Genomic DNA, 16,843 nt, shown 5'->3' with positions numbered 1-16,843 from the left:
TGTCAGAACAAGTCAACACCACATCTCATGTCACACTGGTTGTGTGAAGACTGTAATGACAGACTGTTGGTAATAATCTCTTTATCTTACTCAATCTTATTTCTGTAAAATAAATGGCTAAATATATTGTCTTCTGTCACCAAGTGAATATCTTACTAATGTTCAGTGAAAGGAGGATTTTTTTTGTTCCTTGAATGTCTAGAAGATTGATACAAGATTTGAGGCCTGAAATAGAATTCAATTTACATGACAGCAGCAATTTGGGGTTCTGTACTGCTGTCTAAAGTAACAACATGCGTTGTTACAGCCTAGTAATTTAAACAGGAAACCACTTCGGGGATTATGGAAAGAAGATAAAAGAAAGTGCCACAACAGGTCTGAATAGCTGTTTTTCCCAATCCTTACAGGTTGATAATGTATGGCTTTGTGAAGGCCATGGTCCATGTCAACCAGCTGAAGAATGGTGACTTTCACTTTACGGACTGTTTATTCTTTGGGTCTTTGATGTCTGCTACAGATCCAGGTAATAGTTTAAAATGTATTGTGATTACCATATTGGCTGCTTCATTCCATAATGTTGTAAAATCATGTACAGAGAACATGTAGATTTCCCCCCATTATATCTTAAGAGAGAAGAGATTGATGACCAGCCCAAGATCACCCAGAGAGCTTAACAGATGAGCAGGGACTTGAATGGAAGTTTCCCTGGCTCAAGGCTAACACTCTGTTCATCACACCAGAATGATATATGCATTGATGTGCTTTTGGTTCTTCAGAACTAGAGATGTGCAAAATACCACAAGTACTCTGAGAATTCTCTCTGATATAGATGAATGTATTTTAACTTACCCTGAGGCTCCTATTTAGCATACACGAAGGATCATAAGAGCCCCCCAGTGCCTGATTCTATGCATTTCTGTTTTGAAGCCAGACTCTCCAGTTTCTATGGGACTCCCTGCCAAGTAAGCATTCTTAGGATTGCAGTCTGGGCCTCCCATTGGAAGTTCATTGTCAACTGATCTACACTATACTCTCCTTTTTGACTGAAAAAGACTTTATTTCCTCCCAGTAATTCTTTGGAATGTTCCAAAACAAATATAAATTTAAGCTCCAAACGTGCCTAGAAGTTTAGTGCTCTGTTCCCCATTTCCCCATCTGTTCTCACCTGAATGTGTTTATAAGCAGTCAAAAAGATGTATACATGTTATAAGGTTCTAATCAATTGCCAACATTTATCTAAAGTAAATCAAATCAAGTTGGGAGTTTCATCTCTTCTTATTTATTACTGAGGAACATAATCAATCATCTGAAAACTCTTGAGTGCAACTAGATAATTAGTGTTCGTACAGGTGCAATTTTTAAGTATCTCAGTTTTGTGGTTACCTTGATTTTAAAAAATTGTAATTTGGTAATGTGCAATTATTAATAAGCAGAATTTGATCCTCTTTGCCTGCTTTCCATGGTAAACACTGCATTAGCAACACTATTTTTGTATATTTCTGAGAGTACTTTATTATAACTTTCTGTTTCTAGGAAACACTGTAAATTAAGCATATCAAAAGTTATTTATTTTAGATTGATACTTTCTTACAAATATTTCCTAAAATAAAATATATATATTTCTTTTCTTTGAGAATAGTAAGAGCTCTGAATGTACATGAAGCAGATTTTATGTTTCATTTCAAGCTTGAAATAAAATGCAGATGGCAGAAACATTTTGAGTTGGTTCCACTGAAATAGCCATCTTTGATGGAACAAACTCAAAATATTTCAAATGTTCTGCTTATAGGGAGCAATGGGGAACTCGAGTTTCCCCATGTGTAGCTCCTAGAGACAACAAGTGGGTTGGGTGATAAGGCATGATGGATGCTACCTACCACCCAACTCACAAAAGAAACGGGCAAGTGGGAGATGTATGACAAATGTTTAACCTTTTCCCCAAACACCCATTGGATCCTATTGGGGTGGGGTGAGGAAAGAAATGGACATGGGCAATGTATAACACATTTCTAGCCTTATCGCCAAACCCCAACAGAAACCTATGGTAGTTTTGGGATAAAGTTTTAAGTTTGTTAAAAAAAAATTGCTCACTTGCCAATTTCTTTCCCCAACTCCCCCATAGGATCTGATGAGAAAGGTTAAAAATTTGTTATACACTGCCTACGTCCATTTCTTTTGTGAGTTGGGTGGTAGGTAGCACCCATGATGCCCTACCACAAACCCACTATGGTGTCCCTAGGAGCTACCCTAGGAAACAATAATTCCTATGGCTGGAACAGTTGTGTATTGCAATTTGCAAAGCATTTTGCAACCCTGCCTTGAAAAACACTGCAGAAGCACACGGTAGAAAGGAATCTGTCCCTTCCAAAACAGAACACACATTTCAAACACAATCAAAAAATGACCAAAAAAGAATTACTGACGCAGAATCCACTGGCAGCCACAGTACCTGTGCTGCACTAATATCAATGACACAGGTTGTTCTCTCACACACAATTATGACTCTTACATTACTTCCTAGCATTGTAATAGTTGCCATAGCATAACCTTAGCAGCAAGTATAGCCATATGCTCAGTCAGAGCAACTCTGGCCACATTTTGACTGAGCCTACCTTGCAATGCAGATTTCAGAGCAGTCCAGAGCAGTGAGCGAAGCACAAATTAGTCTCAAGGCCAGACATGGAGCTCATCACAGCAATCACCAAGAAATATCACACACACACATACACACACAGAGCTGCCACTATCCATTTCTCACCACAACACTATCTCACAAACAAAAACAAAAAATATCCACAACCCAAAGAAGGAAGGCACCCAAATTCTGTTCATGTCAACCTGAGTTCTAGCAAAACCAGATAGTTACAGCAGCAATAACACAGCATATTATACTCGGTGCTCATGGAAGAAACCCATAAAATCAAGCCTTCCTTCTTTCCATCCTATCTGCCACAGATAGACAGGAGGAGAGAGCAGTCATGGTATGGTGCGAACAATACTGAGACCAATGCTGGACCAATGGTCTGACAAGAAAAAAATCTTCTAGACTCTTACTATGAAAGAATTCTTCTACCCTCTCTTCTTCTCCAGTGTATATCCCACAATACTGCTGCCTGCCTGCCTGTGTCTGGCTAACACCATGGCCTCAGATTGGTGCTGGGCCCTGGCTGACAGCCTAACACATGGGTCAGGGCATCAGTCCATCCTCTCATCATGGGCCATGGCAGTGCTATGCGTGCGTGCCTATGTGTGTTGGCAGCACTAATGGGCAGACTGACACATCTGTTTTTTTGGGTTGGCCAGGATGGGGCAAACTGCCAGTAGTGGGGGTGACCATGAGTTGCTCACCCTCCATGGCAGCTCTGGATAGCCCAGCAGGGGGAGGCTGGCCTTTAGGAAGACCAGCAGCTCCACCAAGTTAGCCTCCATGTGTGAGCTAGGGGTGTGTGAACTGGCTCAGTCTGAGCCAGGTTCAACATTGAGCTGGCTTGGCTTGACGGTTCGGAGTTGAACCGGACCAGCCTTGGTCGGTCCAAGTTTGAACTGAACCGGGCCCAGTTTGAAACAAACTGGCTTGGAGCTCTACTGGTAAAGTGGAATCCAGTGAGGATTCTGGTGAGGTCATGCAAATGGCCTCTGTGCACATGTGGAGGTCACTAAAATGGAGACCGGCCATCTCCAGCCATGGAGAACACCCTTTCACTCTGCTTGGCAGGCACAAGATGAATAGTCAGGCAACTGTTCATTCCTGTCAATGCTAATTTTACTTTTACTATACATTCTAAACTGAAAATACTTTGCATACTTGTCCCTTCCCCCACTTTGACATTTAAGGCATAGGAAAACATTTGCCTCAATAAACGTTTGCAGAAGCAGAACTGTTTCAGAGCTACATGAACTCTTGCCTTCATTTAGGTTGATAATCAGAATGCTCTATTCTATTTGAAGTTTCAGTGGTGACAGTTCTACAGCTGAGGTGGGTTGCCCTGTTTTGAAAGCCACCCAAAACAGCTGGGAAACATTTTATTAAGTCGTATAAGCTGGCAAAAATACCTTGTTAATTAAGCTGCTCTATTGATGTTTTCTTTTGTGAGCTAAGCCTTGAGTAGGATGGCTGATTAGCTGTGCTAGGAATCTATAATTAGAATTAGAACTGTGTTATTTTTAGCAAGAGGGTTTTTCAGCATGGTTGGTTTAGTGGGGAAATCTCTTATCATGTTCCCTTCCCACTTGTAATTGAATCCAGGTCTGTTGGCCATGAGAGATTATTTTTAGTCTTGTTATAATCAGAGACTCAAAGAGAATATGCCAGCTGCTTGGGTCATGTGGTTTTTTAATTGTAGGTTTACACCTCAGTCTCATTATGAATCCTATTGATTTCACTAGTAATTTGTGCCAATATATCCGAAGTGCATTACTCTTCTAGGAGAGACTGGGTTGACAAGTGCCCATAGGAAGTTTTGCAAGGGGTGACAGGGAACCTTTACTGCTCTACACTTGTCTAGAATGGTGCAAAGGGCCTTGCATTGAACAAGTCTGCTGTGCAGTGGCTAAAAAAACAGTAACAGGACCATGAGTTGTTACATCAGTCCTGGAGCAAAGAGCAGGCCTGTTGCTAGTGTGATACCTACTACCAAGGCAGTGTCAGACAGAGGTGAGAATGCAAGAGTCCCAGTTCATTTTGAAACATTTTCAATACTTTAACTTCCTTTTCACCACAACCTGTGTCATCTGCAACAAGAGCTGAAATGCACAGCTACCTCCTATCAGATGCCATCCTGAATACTAATAACTGGGCACAGGGTGAATTTGTCAGGTGAAAATTAAGTGCCAGATTCACACAGTGCACACAATCCCAATTTCAAGTCATGTGAACTCAGGATATTTTTGGCAATGCTACCCATCATTACCTGACATTGACAGGCATACATCAAATCTTAGATTACTGATGCCAAGTATCAATAATCACTGGAAATTTCTGGGTCCACATGCCCAGAAATTTAATGTTTATCTGACATACGTTTTAATCATGTGAGGCCGCCCACAGTGTCATCTTCAAAGAGTGTGGGTAAAAAATTGTTGGAGACGTGACTCCATAGGCCTCGACTCAACACCAATAACTCCTCTTGACCACTAGGGAGGGACTGCCCCCTTGTTCTCTCGCATTTCTGTATCTGCTCTAAGTCTCTTTTGATTGGTAGACTTTTAGGACACGCCCATTTTTATCCTTCTCCTTTCTTCCACCATGAGGTAGCTAGTACAGGGTGCAAGTTTTTCTATTCTGGGTTGTAACTTCTTTCAAATAAACCTTTACTTTTAGACCTTAAGCCATTGCCTCCAGATCTCCTCTGTGAGCTCTGTACTCATCAAACTGGGTTTTCCTGCTAAATAAGAAATTCTCCCCTACAAAAACCAGCCACAGATATGGGGAAAAAAGTGGTCGCTATACTGGTGGGCACCAATTTTTATGGCAGCTGCAATTATCATCCACACTACCCTGGAACGACATTGCATCCCATGTCAGTTATGAATATCCAAGAAGACACCTGTTGGGTGATGTGTCTGCAGTGTGTGTGTGTGTGTGTGTGTGTGTGTGAGAGAGAGAGAGAGAGAGAGAGAGAGAGAGAGAGAGAGATGCTTGTGCATATTTTATCTTCAGGCTATATTTTCTGAGCTCTCCTTCAACAAAAGTTACTGGGGGAGGGTGGCGGTGAATGTGTTACTGCTGATTTGTGTGTTAGCACTGATTGGCATTGCAACTACACATAGTTCTTTGCCTGTCATTTTTTAACAAGGCAGTTTATTAGATTTGGGTAGGAACAAATTATGTGAGATTCAGTATCTGCTAATATGTGTCAGTGAAGGACATAAAACAGCAAAATAACTGAGTTCAATAATTTAACATTTTATTTGCACTGATAGCAGTTGGACTACTTTGGAGTAGGTGTCATGTTTGGTTGATTGTCAGTTGATTGATTGTTGATTGTCTTCATCTGGTTATATTTCCAGTTTTGAATATATATATTTTTCCTTTAAAAGGAATATTATTAATCTGCTTGGATTCTGGAAGTGTAAAGTGGAGGTTGAACCAAAAAGATCTCCCAGTAGGACCATGGGAACTTGCCTTCTACCAAGTCAGACCATCTAGCTTAGTATTGTCGACCCAGACTGGCAGCGGCTTCTCCAAGGTTGCAGGCAGTAGTTTCTCTCAGCCCTGTCTTGGAGATGCCAGGGAGGGAATTTGGGACCTTTTGCACACAAGCATGCAGGTGCTCTTCCCAGAACAAGCCCATCCCCTAAGGGAAATATCTTACAATGCTCACAAATGTAGTCTCCAAGGAGAACCTGCTTAGCCAAGGGGTTAATTCATCATTGCTACCACAAGACCAGCGCTCTCTCTCTCTCTCTCTCTCTCTCTCTCTCTCTCTCTCTCTCTCATAATCCTTGAGAGGGTAAAGACCAAACCCCACCCCCCATCTAATCCAAGTATTCTTCCACAAAGCAGAACTATCCACAGGACTACCTTGCTTATAATTAATCTACAGCACCTCAAAAACAAGTGCACCAGAGCAAGGTGTTTATAAAAGTAATTACAAATGACCAATACAAACAAAAAAGGTCAGTAACCCACCAAAACTAGAGGACAATTCCTTTCCAGTCCCAAATGCAGTGACATGCACAAAAATAACAAGTTGTTCTGGTAAGAACTAATCTGCCTATTTTACTTTCACTATAAGCTTAATTGATAATTAGCATCCTCAAAAGTTAGCCCATTTCAGCCTTAAACGATCACACATCCACCATCTTGAATCGGGGTGGATGACATAATCACAAACCATGGTGTTGAGGTGTCCCTATGTGTCACTCAGTACAACTGTACCAAATTGGTTGTACCACAACTGTACCACAAGTTAGCCCACTTGTGCCTCAATAGTTCACACATTCACCATCCTGAATCAGGTAGATGATATCATTACAAACTATTTTTTAAAATTATTTTTTTATTTACATACCTCCCAAAACTTATATCTCTGGGTGGTTTACAACAGATAAAAACAACATTAAAACATTAGTTAAAAACAAAAACAAATTTAAAAAATAACAATTTAATTTTTTAAAAAACAATGCTCTAAAACAACATTAAAAACAAAACAGTATCAGTTAAAAGCCTCGGTGAACAGATGCATCTTTATAGACCTTTTAAAAGCTGTCAGAGATGGAGAGGCCTTTATTTCACTAGGGAGCGCATTCCAAAGCCTCGGGGCACCAATGGAGAAGGCCCGACCCTGAGTGGCCACCAGACGAGCTGGTGGCAAATGCAGACGGACCTCTCCAGATGATCTCAGTGGGCGATGGGGTTCATAATGAAGAAGACGTTCTCTTAAATACCCAGGGCCCAAGCTGTTTAGGGCTTTATAGGTTATAACTAACACCTTGTATTTTGCCCGGAAACATATCGACAGCCGGTGTAACTCCTTCAATACAGGAGTAATGTGGGCTCTCCTAGATGACCCAGAGACCAGCCTGGCTGCCGCATTCTGAACCAACTATAGTTTCCGAACTACGTACAAGGGCAGCCCCACATAGAGCACATTACAGTAATCCAGTCTAGAGGTTACCAGCAGATGTACCACTGAGATCATCTATCTCAAGAAACGGACGCAGCTGGCGTATCAGCCGAAGCTGATAGAAGGCACTTCTGGCCACTGCCTCAACCTGGGACACCAGGGAGAGACACGGATCCAGAAGCACCCCCAAACTGCGTACCTGTTCCTTCTGGGGAAATGGGAGAGACTCGGATCCAGAAGCACCCCCAAACTGCGTACCTGTTCCTTCTGGGGAAATGTGACCCCATCCAGAACAGGCAGATCAGAATTGTCTCCAGAGTTTCGTCCCCGCACAGTGAGTACCTCCATCTTATCTGGATTCAGTCTGTTATCCCTCATCCAGCCCATTACTGACTCCAGGCAGGCATTTAGGGAGGTTATGCCCTCTCCCGATGATGCTGACATAGAGAAATAGATTTGAGTGTCATCACCATACTGGTAACACCCTGCACCAAATCCCATGATGATCTCTCCCAGCGGTTTCATGTAGAAGTTAAACAACATTGGAGACAATACGGAGCCCTGAGCGACACCATACAAAAGTTCGGATTTTGAAGAACAGTCTCCAAGGGACACCATCTGGAACCTGCCCGAGAGGTAAGAGCAGAACCAGAGCAGTACCTCTCACCCCCAACCCCCTCAGACGCTCCAGAAGGATACTATGGTCGATAGTATCGAAAGCTGCTGAGAGGTCCAAAAGGACCAACAGAGTCACACTTCCTCTGTTAATTCCCTGTTGGAGATCATCCATCAGGCCGACCAAGGCAGTCTCCACCCCATAGCCAGCCCGAAAGCCAGTTTGAAATGGGTCTAGATAATCAGTTTCTTCCAAGACTGTCTGGAGCTGGGAGACCACCACCCTCTCAATTACTTTGCCCAGACACGGAAAGTTGGAGACAGGCCTGTAGTTACTTAGCTCTGAGGGATCCAAGGTAGACTTCTTCAGAAGCAGTCTAATAATTGCCTCCTAAAGACTAGGAGGCATCCTACCTTCCCTCAGAGACGCATTTATAATCTCTACCAGGCTTTTTACAACAACTGCCCTGCCAGATAGTATAAGCCATGTCGGGCAAGGGTCAAGAGGACAGGTGGTGGGCCGCACCATTCCATTCAGCTTGTCCACATCCTCAGGAGTCACAAACTGGAACTGATCCAACCTAACTGCATAAGAGGAGTCACTGGATACCTCCACATCAGACACTGAAGTAATTGTGGAGACGGAATCTAAGTCAACCCGAGATACGAGAGATTTTTCCCACAAAGAATTCATTAAACACATCACAGCGGGTAATCGATGGTTCCAGAATCTGATTCAAGGGAGGAAGGGCACATAGTAGCCCTCTCACAACCCTGAACAACTCCGCCGGACGTGAACTTGTGGATGCAATATGGGCAGAAAAGAATTGCTTCTTTGCCACACATATTGCCTGAGCATAGATCTTCAAATGAGCTCTATGTTGCAATCTGTCGGATTTAAGCCGAGTTTTTCTCCACCTGCGCTCCAGTCATCTACCTTGCCACTTCAGCCCCTGTAGTTCTTCTGTATACCAAGGGGCCAATTTTGAAGCAGGTCAGAGAGGACACTTAGGAGTCATCATGTCTCCTGCCCTGGTGAGTTTGCTGTTCCAGTTCTCCACCAGGGCATCAACAGGATCGCCAGCAGAGCCAACACTAAATCCCTCCAAGACTTTTTGAAATCCTATTGGATTCAATAACCTTCTTGGGCGGACCATCCTAATAGGTTCCTCGCCCCTGTGAAGGTGGGGTGTGTCTGTGAGTCCAACCTTAACCAGATGGTGGTCCGTCCATGACAATGGGGAAATCACAGGAGTCCCCACCCACGGAACACAACCCAGATCAGAGTGAAAGACCAAATCAAGTGTGTGACCTGCAATGTGCATCAGTCCCGAGACTACTTGAGATAGGCCCATAGTTGTCATGGCCACTATGAACTCCTGAGCTGCCCCGGACAAATTGGTCCCGAAAGGAACATTGAAGTCCCCTAGCACCACAAGCCTAAGGGACTCCAACACCAAACCCAAGAACAAGTCCGTCAGCAAAGTTAGGGACTCCGCTGAGCAGCGGGGTGACCGGTACACCAACGGAAGCCCCAGTCTATCCCTGGTCCCCAAATTTAAGTGCACACATTCAATATGGTCTGACACTCCAACAGGGATCCTGGTAAGGGAGATATTATTCTTATAGACCACAGCCACTCCACCTCCCCGCCCCCAGTCCCTCACCTGCTCCTCCACAGAGTGCCCTGGAGGGAGAAGCCGGGATCACACTGGGCCCCCAGCCTCTCCCAGGCAGGTCTCTGTAATACATACCAGGTTGGCATCTTCATCTAGAATCAAATCATAGATGGTTTCTGATTTGTTCTGGACTGACCTGGCATTACAGAGGAGCAAGGTGAGGTTCCAAGGGTGGTCGGGATTGCTCTCCAAGGTCAAAGAGCTTTAATTAAGGGGACAAGTCATGCTTGCTACCACAAGACCAGCTCTCCTCTCTCCCTGTAATGGCTCTACCACTTGCTACAGTGGTATGCCCTTGAGCTGTCCCTGTGTGTCCTTACACCTGTAGCAAATTTGGTTGAAACGAGGTTGTTCACAAGTTAATCCTCTTGTGCCTTAAAGGTTCACATAGCTGCCATCTTGAATTGGGGTGGATGACATCACACTCTACATGATTGAGGTGTTCCTTTGTGTCACTCAGTACAACAGCACCAAATCTGAACCAAATTGGTTAAGCGGTCCACAAGTTAGTGTTTGTGTCCACCATCTTGAATCAGGGTGGATGACATCAGTACAAACTATACCTGTCCCTATGTATCCTTACAGGTGTAGCAAATTTGGTTCAGATAGGTTACACGGTTCATAGGCTATCCCAGTTATGCCTCAAATGTTCATGTATCCACCCCATCTTGAATGGGGTGGATGACATCATCACAAACTATGCCGTTGAGGTTTCTCTGTGTGTTCCTACAAATGACCTCAATTTGATTCCTATTGGTCCAGGCATTAAGATGTTGATAGGCACACATACACACGCAGACACAGGCTATTCCCATGAGTAGTCATGCCCAAGCTTGGGCAGTCCAGTCTGGGCTTGGCTGCCTGTGTGAAGTGCCAGGATTGAGCCCGATCACAGCGCTGCCTCGACCCCTAACCTGAGAACTTGCCCCAGGCTTTAACTTGAATTTAAAGGCGCAAGCATACCCTTAACTCAGGCTCAGGGTCATGTGTGTTTGTAGGCTGCAAGAGGCAGCAAGAGCACCTGGATGAGGATGGATCCCTCCATGAACCATGCTCCTCGTGCAGTTCATTGAGGGATGCTGGAGGATTTCCTCCTCCAGCTCTCTGCGGCTCCAGTTGTGTGCTGTAGCAAGTGGTAGAGCCATTACAGGGAGAGAGGAGAGCTGGTCTTGTGGTAGCAAGCATGACTTGTCCCCTTAACTAAAACAGGGTCTGCCCTGGTTGCATATGAATGCATGACTACAAGTGTGAGCACTGTAAAGTATTCCCCTTAGGGGATGAAGCCACTCTGGGAAGAGCAGAAGGTTCCATGTTCCCTCCCTGGATTCTCCAAGATAGGGCTGAGAGAAATTCCTGCCTGCAACGTTGGAGAAGCCGCTGCCAGTCTGTGAAGACGATACCGAGCAAGATAGACCAATGGTCTGACTCAGTATATGGCAGCTTCCTATGTTCCTATGGAAATCACTCATGTGCTGGAGGCAGGTAGGAGCCTACCTCCCACTGCCAGCCCTGCACGGCACCTGCATTTTGGTCATTTGTATGACCTTACAGAATGGTGGGTGATCGCATAAGCTGACTAAAAGTATTCCCAAAGGGAAGGTTGTGTGATATAAACTCATACCATCCAACATGTGTCATGCCTTCACATCTTTTTGGATATCTTTTTGAATCTGAATGCAAGATTACTACACTGTGGAAGACTGAGGAGCTGATCAAATTGGCACTTTTGAAAAAGAGGACCCCCACCCCCAAATAAACATTGAGTGCTTAGACACCTTCAAGAAGTGAAGGGCAGAGGTGGGGCCAGGGGAGAGGTGGGGCCAGTTCAATCTGCCTGGGCAGAAGCCAGGGAGAAACTATTAGAGCAATATCTCATTTATGTTGCCACACCCTGCTCTGGTGTTCTTGATCAGAGCTAGCAGAGGCCAATTCCTTTGCCCTTGGGGCTGTCTGAGATCTGTGTCACTCTTGGATCCCTACCTCAGCTAAGACCTCAGCTCAGCCAGGAACAGAACAGCTATAGCCCCCAAAACATGCTAGTGTGGAAGAAGTTATGTAATTCCACTTGCAACTCCAAGTGGAAAAGCAAAAACTGGGAGGTGCGACAAGGAACATGTCTGGAAGTGTACAACAAAGGAGTACAGGAGTTGTTGGACATTACATCTCCAAGTGTATTATGGAGAGGCATCTCTGCTATGACAGTTTGCACCAGTACAGTGTTGCCAGTGTACCAATGTACTATTGAATGGCCCCAAATGGGACAGCAGTGGAAGATGTCAGGGGCATGGTGTGGGTGGAATAGATCAATGCCAGCTGCTATGCTCCCACACACCAAGCTTCTGGTCTTTATGCCAGTGCAATGTCCCTCTGACTTCAGAGGTGGCATTGATCAAAAATCTTCTATAGAACTTAATGGAAAGCCCAAATACACTGCCTCTCACCTCCTCCTATTCCATCTACTCTGCCATAACAGTACAGGATTTAGATTAATTTTGGAGCCAATCACATCACACCCATCCTAGCAGAATGCCTCTTTCATCAGGCGAGGGGAGGCAGTCACCTCTGCTGTGAATTGTTGGGGCATCATCAGGGGGGCAAGAAGCCCCCCAGAACCACCATTGGAGCAGCTCTTCAGGACCAATCCAGCCCTAGCAGGCTTTGCAAAGAGCACCTTTCCTCACATTCCTTGCAGAGCTTGCAAAATGCACAGGGAAAGAAGAGGAAGCTGCTGGCAACTTTCCCTCCTCCCCATGTCAGTTTGAACGCTTGCAACAAGGGTCTGTTTTTATGGGGTTTAAAAACAGACCCATGCACCTGGTGCCTCATGCTACAAGGGGCATGGGGCAAAGCAGCATTTGCCACCTAACCTCAGGTGCCACAATACTTTTGGCCATACCTGCATCTCAAATATAAACGTGTATACGTCCCTGCAAGGTTGTACACAAAACTGGTTTGCCCAGTTTGGTTTGAGTATGAACAGGGCTCAAACCAAACCGGGCAGGTTAGGTTATGGCACCCTAAACAGGGGCTCAGCTCAAATTCAAGCTGGTTTGGGGGTGACAGCGATTTTTTTTCTTTTTTCTTTTCAAAAATAGTGGACTTAACATTTGTGTGGTTCCAGCCACACAAATGGCCCTTGTGCATGTGCGGCAGCCTCCTAAATGGCCGCCATGAGCTCAGAAAGGGCTGAAGGCCTGAAAATGGGCTGAAACAGCCGGTGAGGGGAAGGAGAACCACCAGAGACACCCCCAGTGGCTGCAGTAGCACCACCCAAGTCTTTGAAGGCTCTAAGTCTGCCATTTTTTAAAAAAATGAACTGGCTCTGGACTGGCCAAGGAGGTTCAGCTCAACCTAGAGCCAAACCAGGCCCGGAATGGCACAAGGGCAAGCCCTCAAACCGTGCTGCCTCGATGGCGAACTGGCTTGAGATCGAGCCGGTTCGCACATCCCTACAACCCCGACAGGAAGCTAATAACACTGATGATAGGATGGGGCTTTTTCTCGCTGCTTTCATATTGTGTGACTCCACACACAAACAGGCAGTCAGATGAGGGTAGACTAATAAAGTATGATGGGCAATAACCAGCAAGGTTGTTCAGCATGTGTAGATTACTGTATATAAAGTCATGAACACCAACATTAGGCACATGAGCTAAATAATGCATTCCTAAAATTTATCTTGCTCAGGAAGGAATCGCCTACGTAAAGCAATGATTGGTGTCTGGAAATACTGATCATTTCAGTGCAAGAGTATGAGAATGTGGTTTCCCATGCAGAAATGTCAGATGTTAACCTGGCACCCTGGAGGCAGTCTTAAACCTTGGGATTCTTTTGCTATGGAGATATAGTCAATTGCACAATTCTGCACTAGGATGAACAGCAGTGAAGTGAATGCAGCAAGATACTGCGTAATTTCCAAGTCTTACAAATCATTAGATATCTGTACAGTGACTTCCTGGCAGAAAAATGAACACTCATTTGCTGCATAAAAGAATATAGATGTAGATATAAAGACAGATAGGTAAACGGGAATAGAGATCAATAGATATCCTTTCTTATAAACTACTTATAAGATTCTTAGAGATGTGCAGCAGGCATTGCTTAATATAATGGCGGAAGGAGATTGACCAATTCAGTTTAGATAAGCAAAATTATACTCTTTGTGGAAGCCAAGCTACTAGAACAGACAACTGTCCTTGGCAGAGTTGCTCTGCAAGTTAACTGACATACATTACTGTATCAATGTAAGAAAGTGAATTAGGAAAACAAACTGCAGGAATTACTCAGTGACACAAGGCAAAGTTACATGTTACTTTAAACATAGGCTTTGCATTAAATCAGAGCAACTGCAGGGAAGACTGATCAGGCACTTCCCACATCGTTCCTAGAATGGGAGAATCCATCACGGGGGGTGGGGGGTTAGACTGCACAGATGATACCCTTCTGAATGCGCAGAAATGATGGCCCCACCCCTGAGATAGCCCCGATCCCTCCGACTTGTGTCCCATATTGTGTCTTAGAATGTTGGCAACCCTAAACAGTGTTTCCTGTAACAGACATCCCCAGATGTTATTGACTACACCTTTCATACTCCACAGCTGCAATGGCCTTTAGCTGGGGATTATGGAAATTGTAGTCAAGGGCATCTGGGAATGTCTGTTACAGGAAACACTGATTAAGTACCTCCTCCCTATGCACTGCAGTCCTGAACAATCTGTGTTCAAGTCAGGATAAATTGGACAGGCGAACTTCATGAAGAACCACTTGGCCCCACTCTCCTCAGATCTGCTCTCTGCCAGAAGCAGAGAGGTGGTAATTGGGAGGCCCGTGCAGTCAGTTGGGAGGAGGGAGGGCAGTTGGAAAGAGCTTGCAGCCAGCCTCCCATCTTGGTTTGAGAGAACTGTCCTCACCCCTCTCCCTGCAGCCTCCACCACCAGTGCCTCCATGCCCTGTCCCACTCTCCCTCCTCCCTGGGTAAAAGGTAAATAGTTGGTTACGGGGAGCAGCAATGAACAGTGAATGGTGGGTTTAAACCCAGCCTTTATCTCAGAGCAAGTCCACATGGGGGAAAGAAAAATGCTGATTCATTCCCTCCATGTTTGCTCAACAAAGGCTTTTCGTTTAAAACTTAACTGTTTCTTGGTAATTGCTGCCACCACCCCTTAATTACAGAGTTTAACTGCTCCCTGGATTTGGGTGAATGTCCAGGGAGACTCTCTTTCTTTTACCTTTTAGCAATAGCAATAGCACTTACATTTATATACCGCTCTATAGCCGGAGCTCTCTAAGCGGTTTACAATGATTTAACATATTGCTCCCAACATTCTGGGTACTCATTTTACCGACCTCGGAAGGATGGAAGGCTGAGTCAACCTTGAGCCCCTGGTCAGGATCGAACTTGTAACCTTCTGGTTACAGGGCAGCAGTTTTACCACTGCGCCACCAGGGGCTCATTTTAGTTGCTGAACAATTAACCTTGAGGCATGTCTGCACCAGAGTAAAACCCCTTTCCCTGAGTTAAAAATCCACTCAGAGGCAGGTGAAATTACAAAGAATAAAAAGAGAAAACTTTATTCAAAAGACTACAGACTGCTTCAGTCTCAGGCTCTAGCAGCATCAGTTACAGGTAATAGAGACACTCAGTACTTGCAAGAATACTTCAAAAAGCACTCCAGTTGATAATGCAAGTGGTACACTTTAAAATCATGGTTACCCAGTTGCAAAGATAATTCAAGGAGCACCCCCAATTGCAAGGACCCCTGCTAACTTGGCAAAGAGGCACCTTTTAATATGGTGATTCTATTTATTTAGCAGGAGAGTAACTGGCTCTATCCACCCCCAGCACAGTACCTCCAGTGGCTGTGGCTGGTGTCTATCTTATGTTTCTTTTTAGATTGTGAGCCCTTTGGGGACAGGGATCCATCTTATTTATTTATTATCTGTGTAAACCACTCTAAGCCATTTTTGGAAGGGAGGTATGGAAATCAAATGAATGAATGAGGAAGTTATAAAACCACCTTTACAGGGTACAGAGATCTCTACAGAGCCCTAGCTGGAAGAAAGGGCTCAGGCTAGCGTTGCTCTTAGCTTGTTACGTTACCGATAAAAACACAATAAACCAGTTGTAAGGATTTGCAGTAGCACAAAAAGAATGAAATCTAACGTGAGTAAGCTAACAAACTGTTCCCTTGCTAAACCCCTTAGAAACCCAGAAGCCCTGGCTTCCTTCCCCCTTGAAACTCACCCCAAACTCCAGGAGAGAATTCAAGCTTCCTGCAATCCTGTCTCCCAAGGATCTGCAGAAGCCCTTCCATGAGAGAGTTCTTCAGGCTGGTTTTTGCCATAAGGAGCAAACTCCATTACACCCCTCTAAGCCTTCTGCCTGTCCTCCCTGCCTGTCTCCAATGCAGACAACAAATAACCCCTTCATTTTCTGCCTCAAGGCCTCCTAGGTCCCTGTCACCGTGTGCTGAGCGGCTGATCCCTAGAGGCCACTGCCTGATGGACAGGACAGGGTTCATTTCCAGTTCACTCTTTAGGGGAAAAGGAAAAGCTGTTCCTGACTGATCATAACAGGAGATATCCCTTCCTTGCCCCCCTTCCTCGCCCCTCCTTGCAACTAGTTTTGAGGGTTTTTTAATGCCATAGGGGGGACTTGACACACACACCCGCAGCCTACTGCCACTGCACAGAGGCATTTTATTTTATTTTATTTTATTTTATTTTATTTGCAAAAAGTGCCTATGGGTGGCAAAAAGGCCAGTCCACCCCTGAATATGCTCCCTGTTGAAATAAGAGCATCTCCTTCTCTGTTTGCTTTTAGGAAGACCCTCAAGACACACGTTTTCTCAGGCTTTTAACTAAAATTAATTTTAAATTGTTTAATTTGTTTTTTGTGGTTTTTTTGTATGAGATTGTTTTTGTCTTTGTTTTGTTAAATTTTAACTATTTTTAGTCTGTTTTATATTGGTTCTGTGTTAA

General features: G+C 44.5%; 1 protein-coding gene across 2 annotated transcripts in view; it reads left to right on the top strand.

Moving 5' to 3' along the window:
* SLC9A9 (solute carrier family 9 member A9) overlaps positions 1-16,843 on the top strand; it is a 455,942-nt gene that overhangs the window by 113,210 nt on the left and 325,889 nt on the right. For both annotated transcript variants that reach the window (XM_053308421.1, XM_053308419.1), the window contains one exon: positions 408-523. In XM_053308421.1, the coding sequence (XP_053164396.1) occupies positions 408-523 (116 nt within the window). The remainder of the gene's footprint in view (positions 1-407; positions 524-16,843) is intronic.

Source organism: Hemicordylus capensis, chromosome 3 (assembly GCF_027244095.1).
Source record: "Hemicordylus capensis ecotype Gifberg chromosome 3, rHemCap1.1.pri, whole genome shotgun sequence".
In the NCBI taxonomy this organism is placed as follows: Eukaryota; Metazoa; Chordata; class Lepidosauria; order Squamata; family Cordylidae; genus Hemicordylus; species Hemicordylus capensis.
This window is presented reverse-complemented; position numbering and strand designations above follow the sequence as displayed.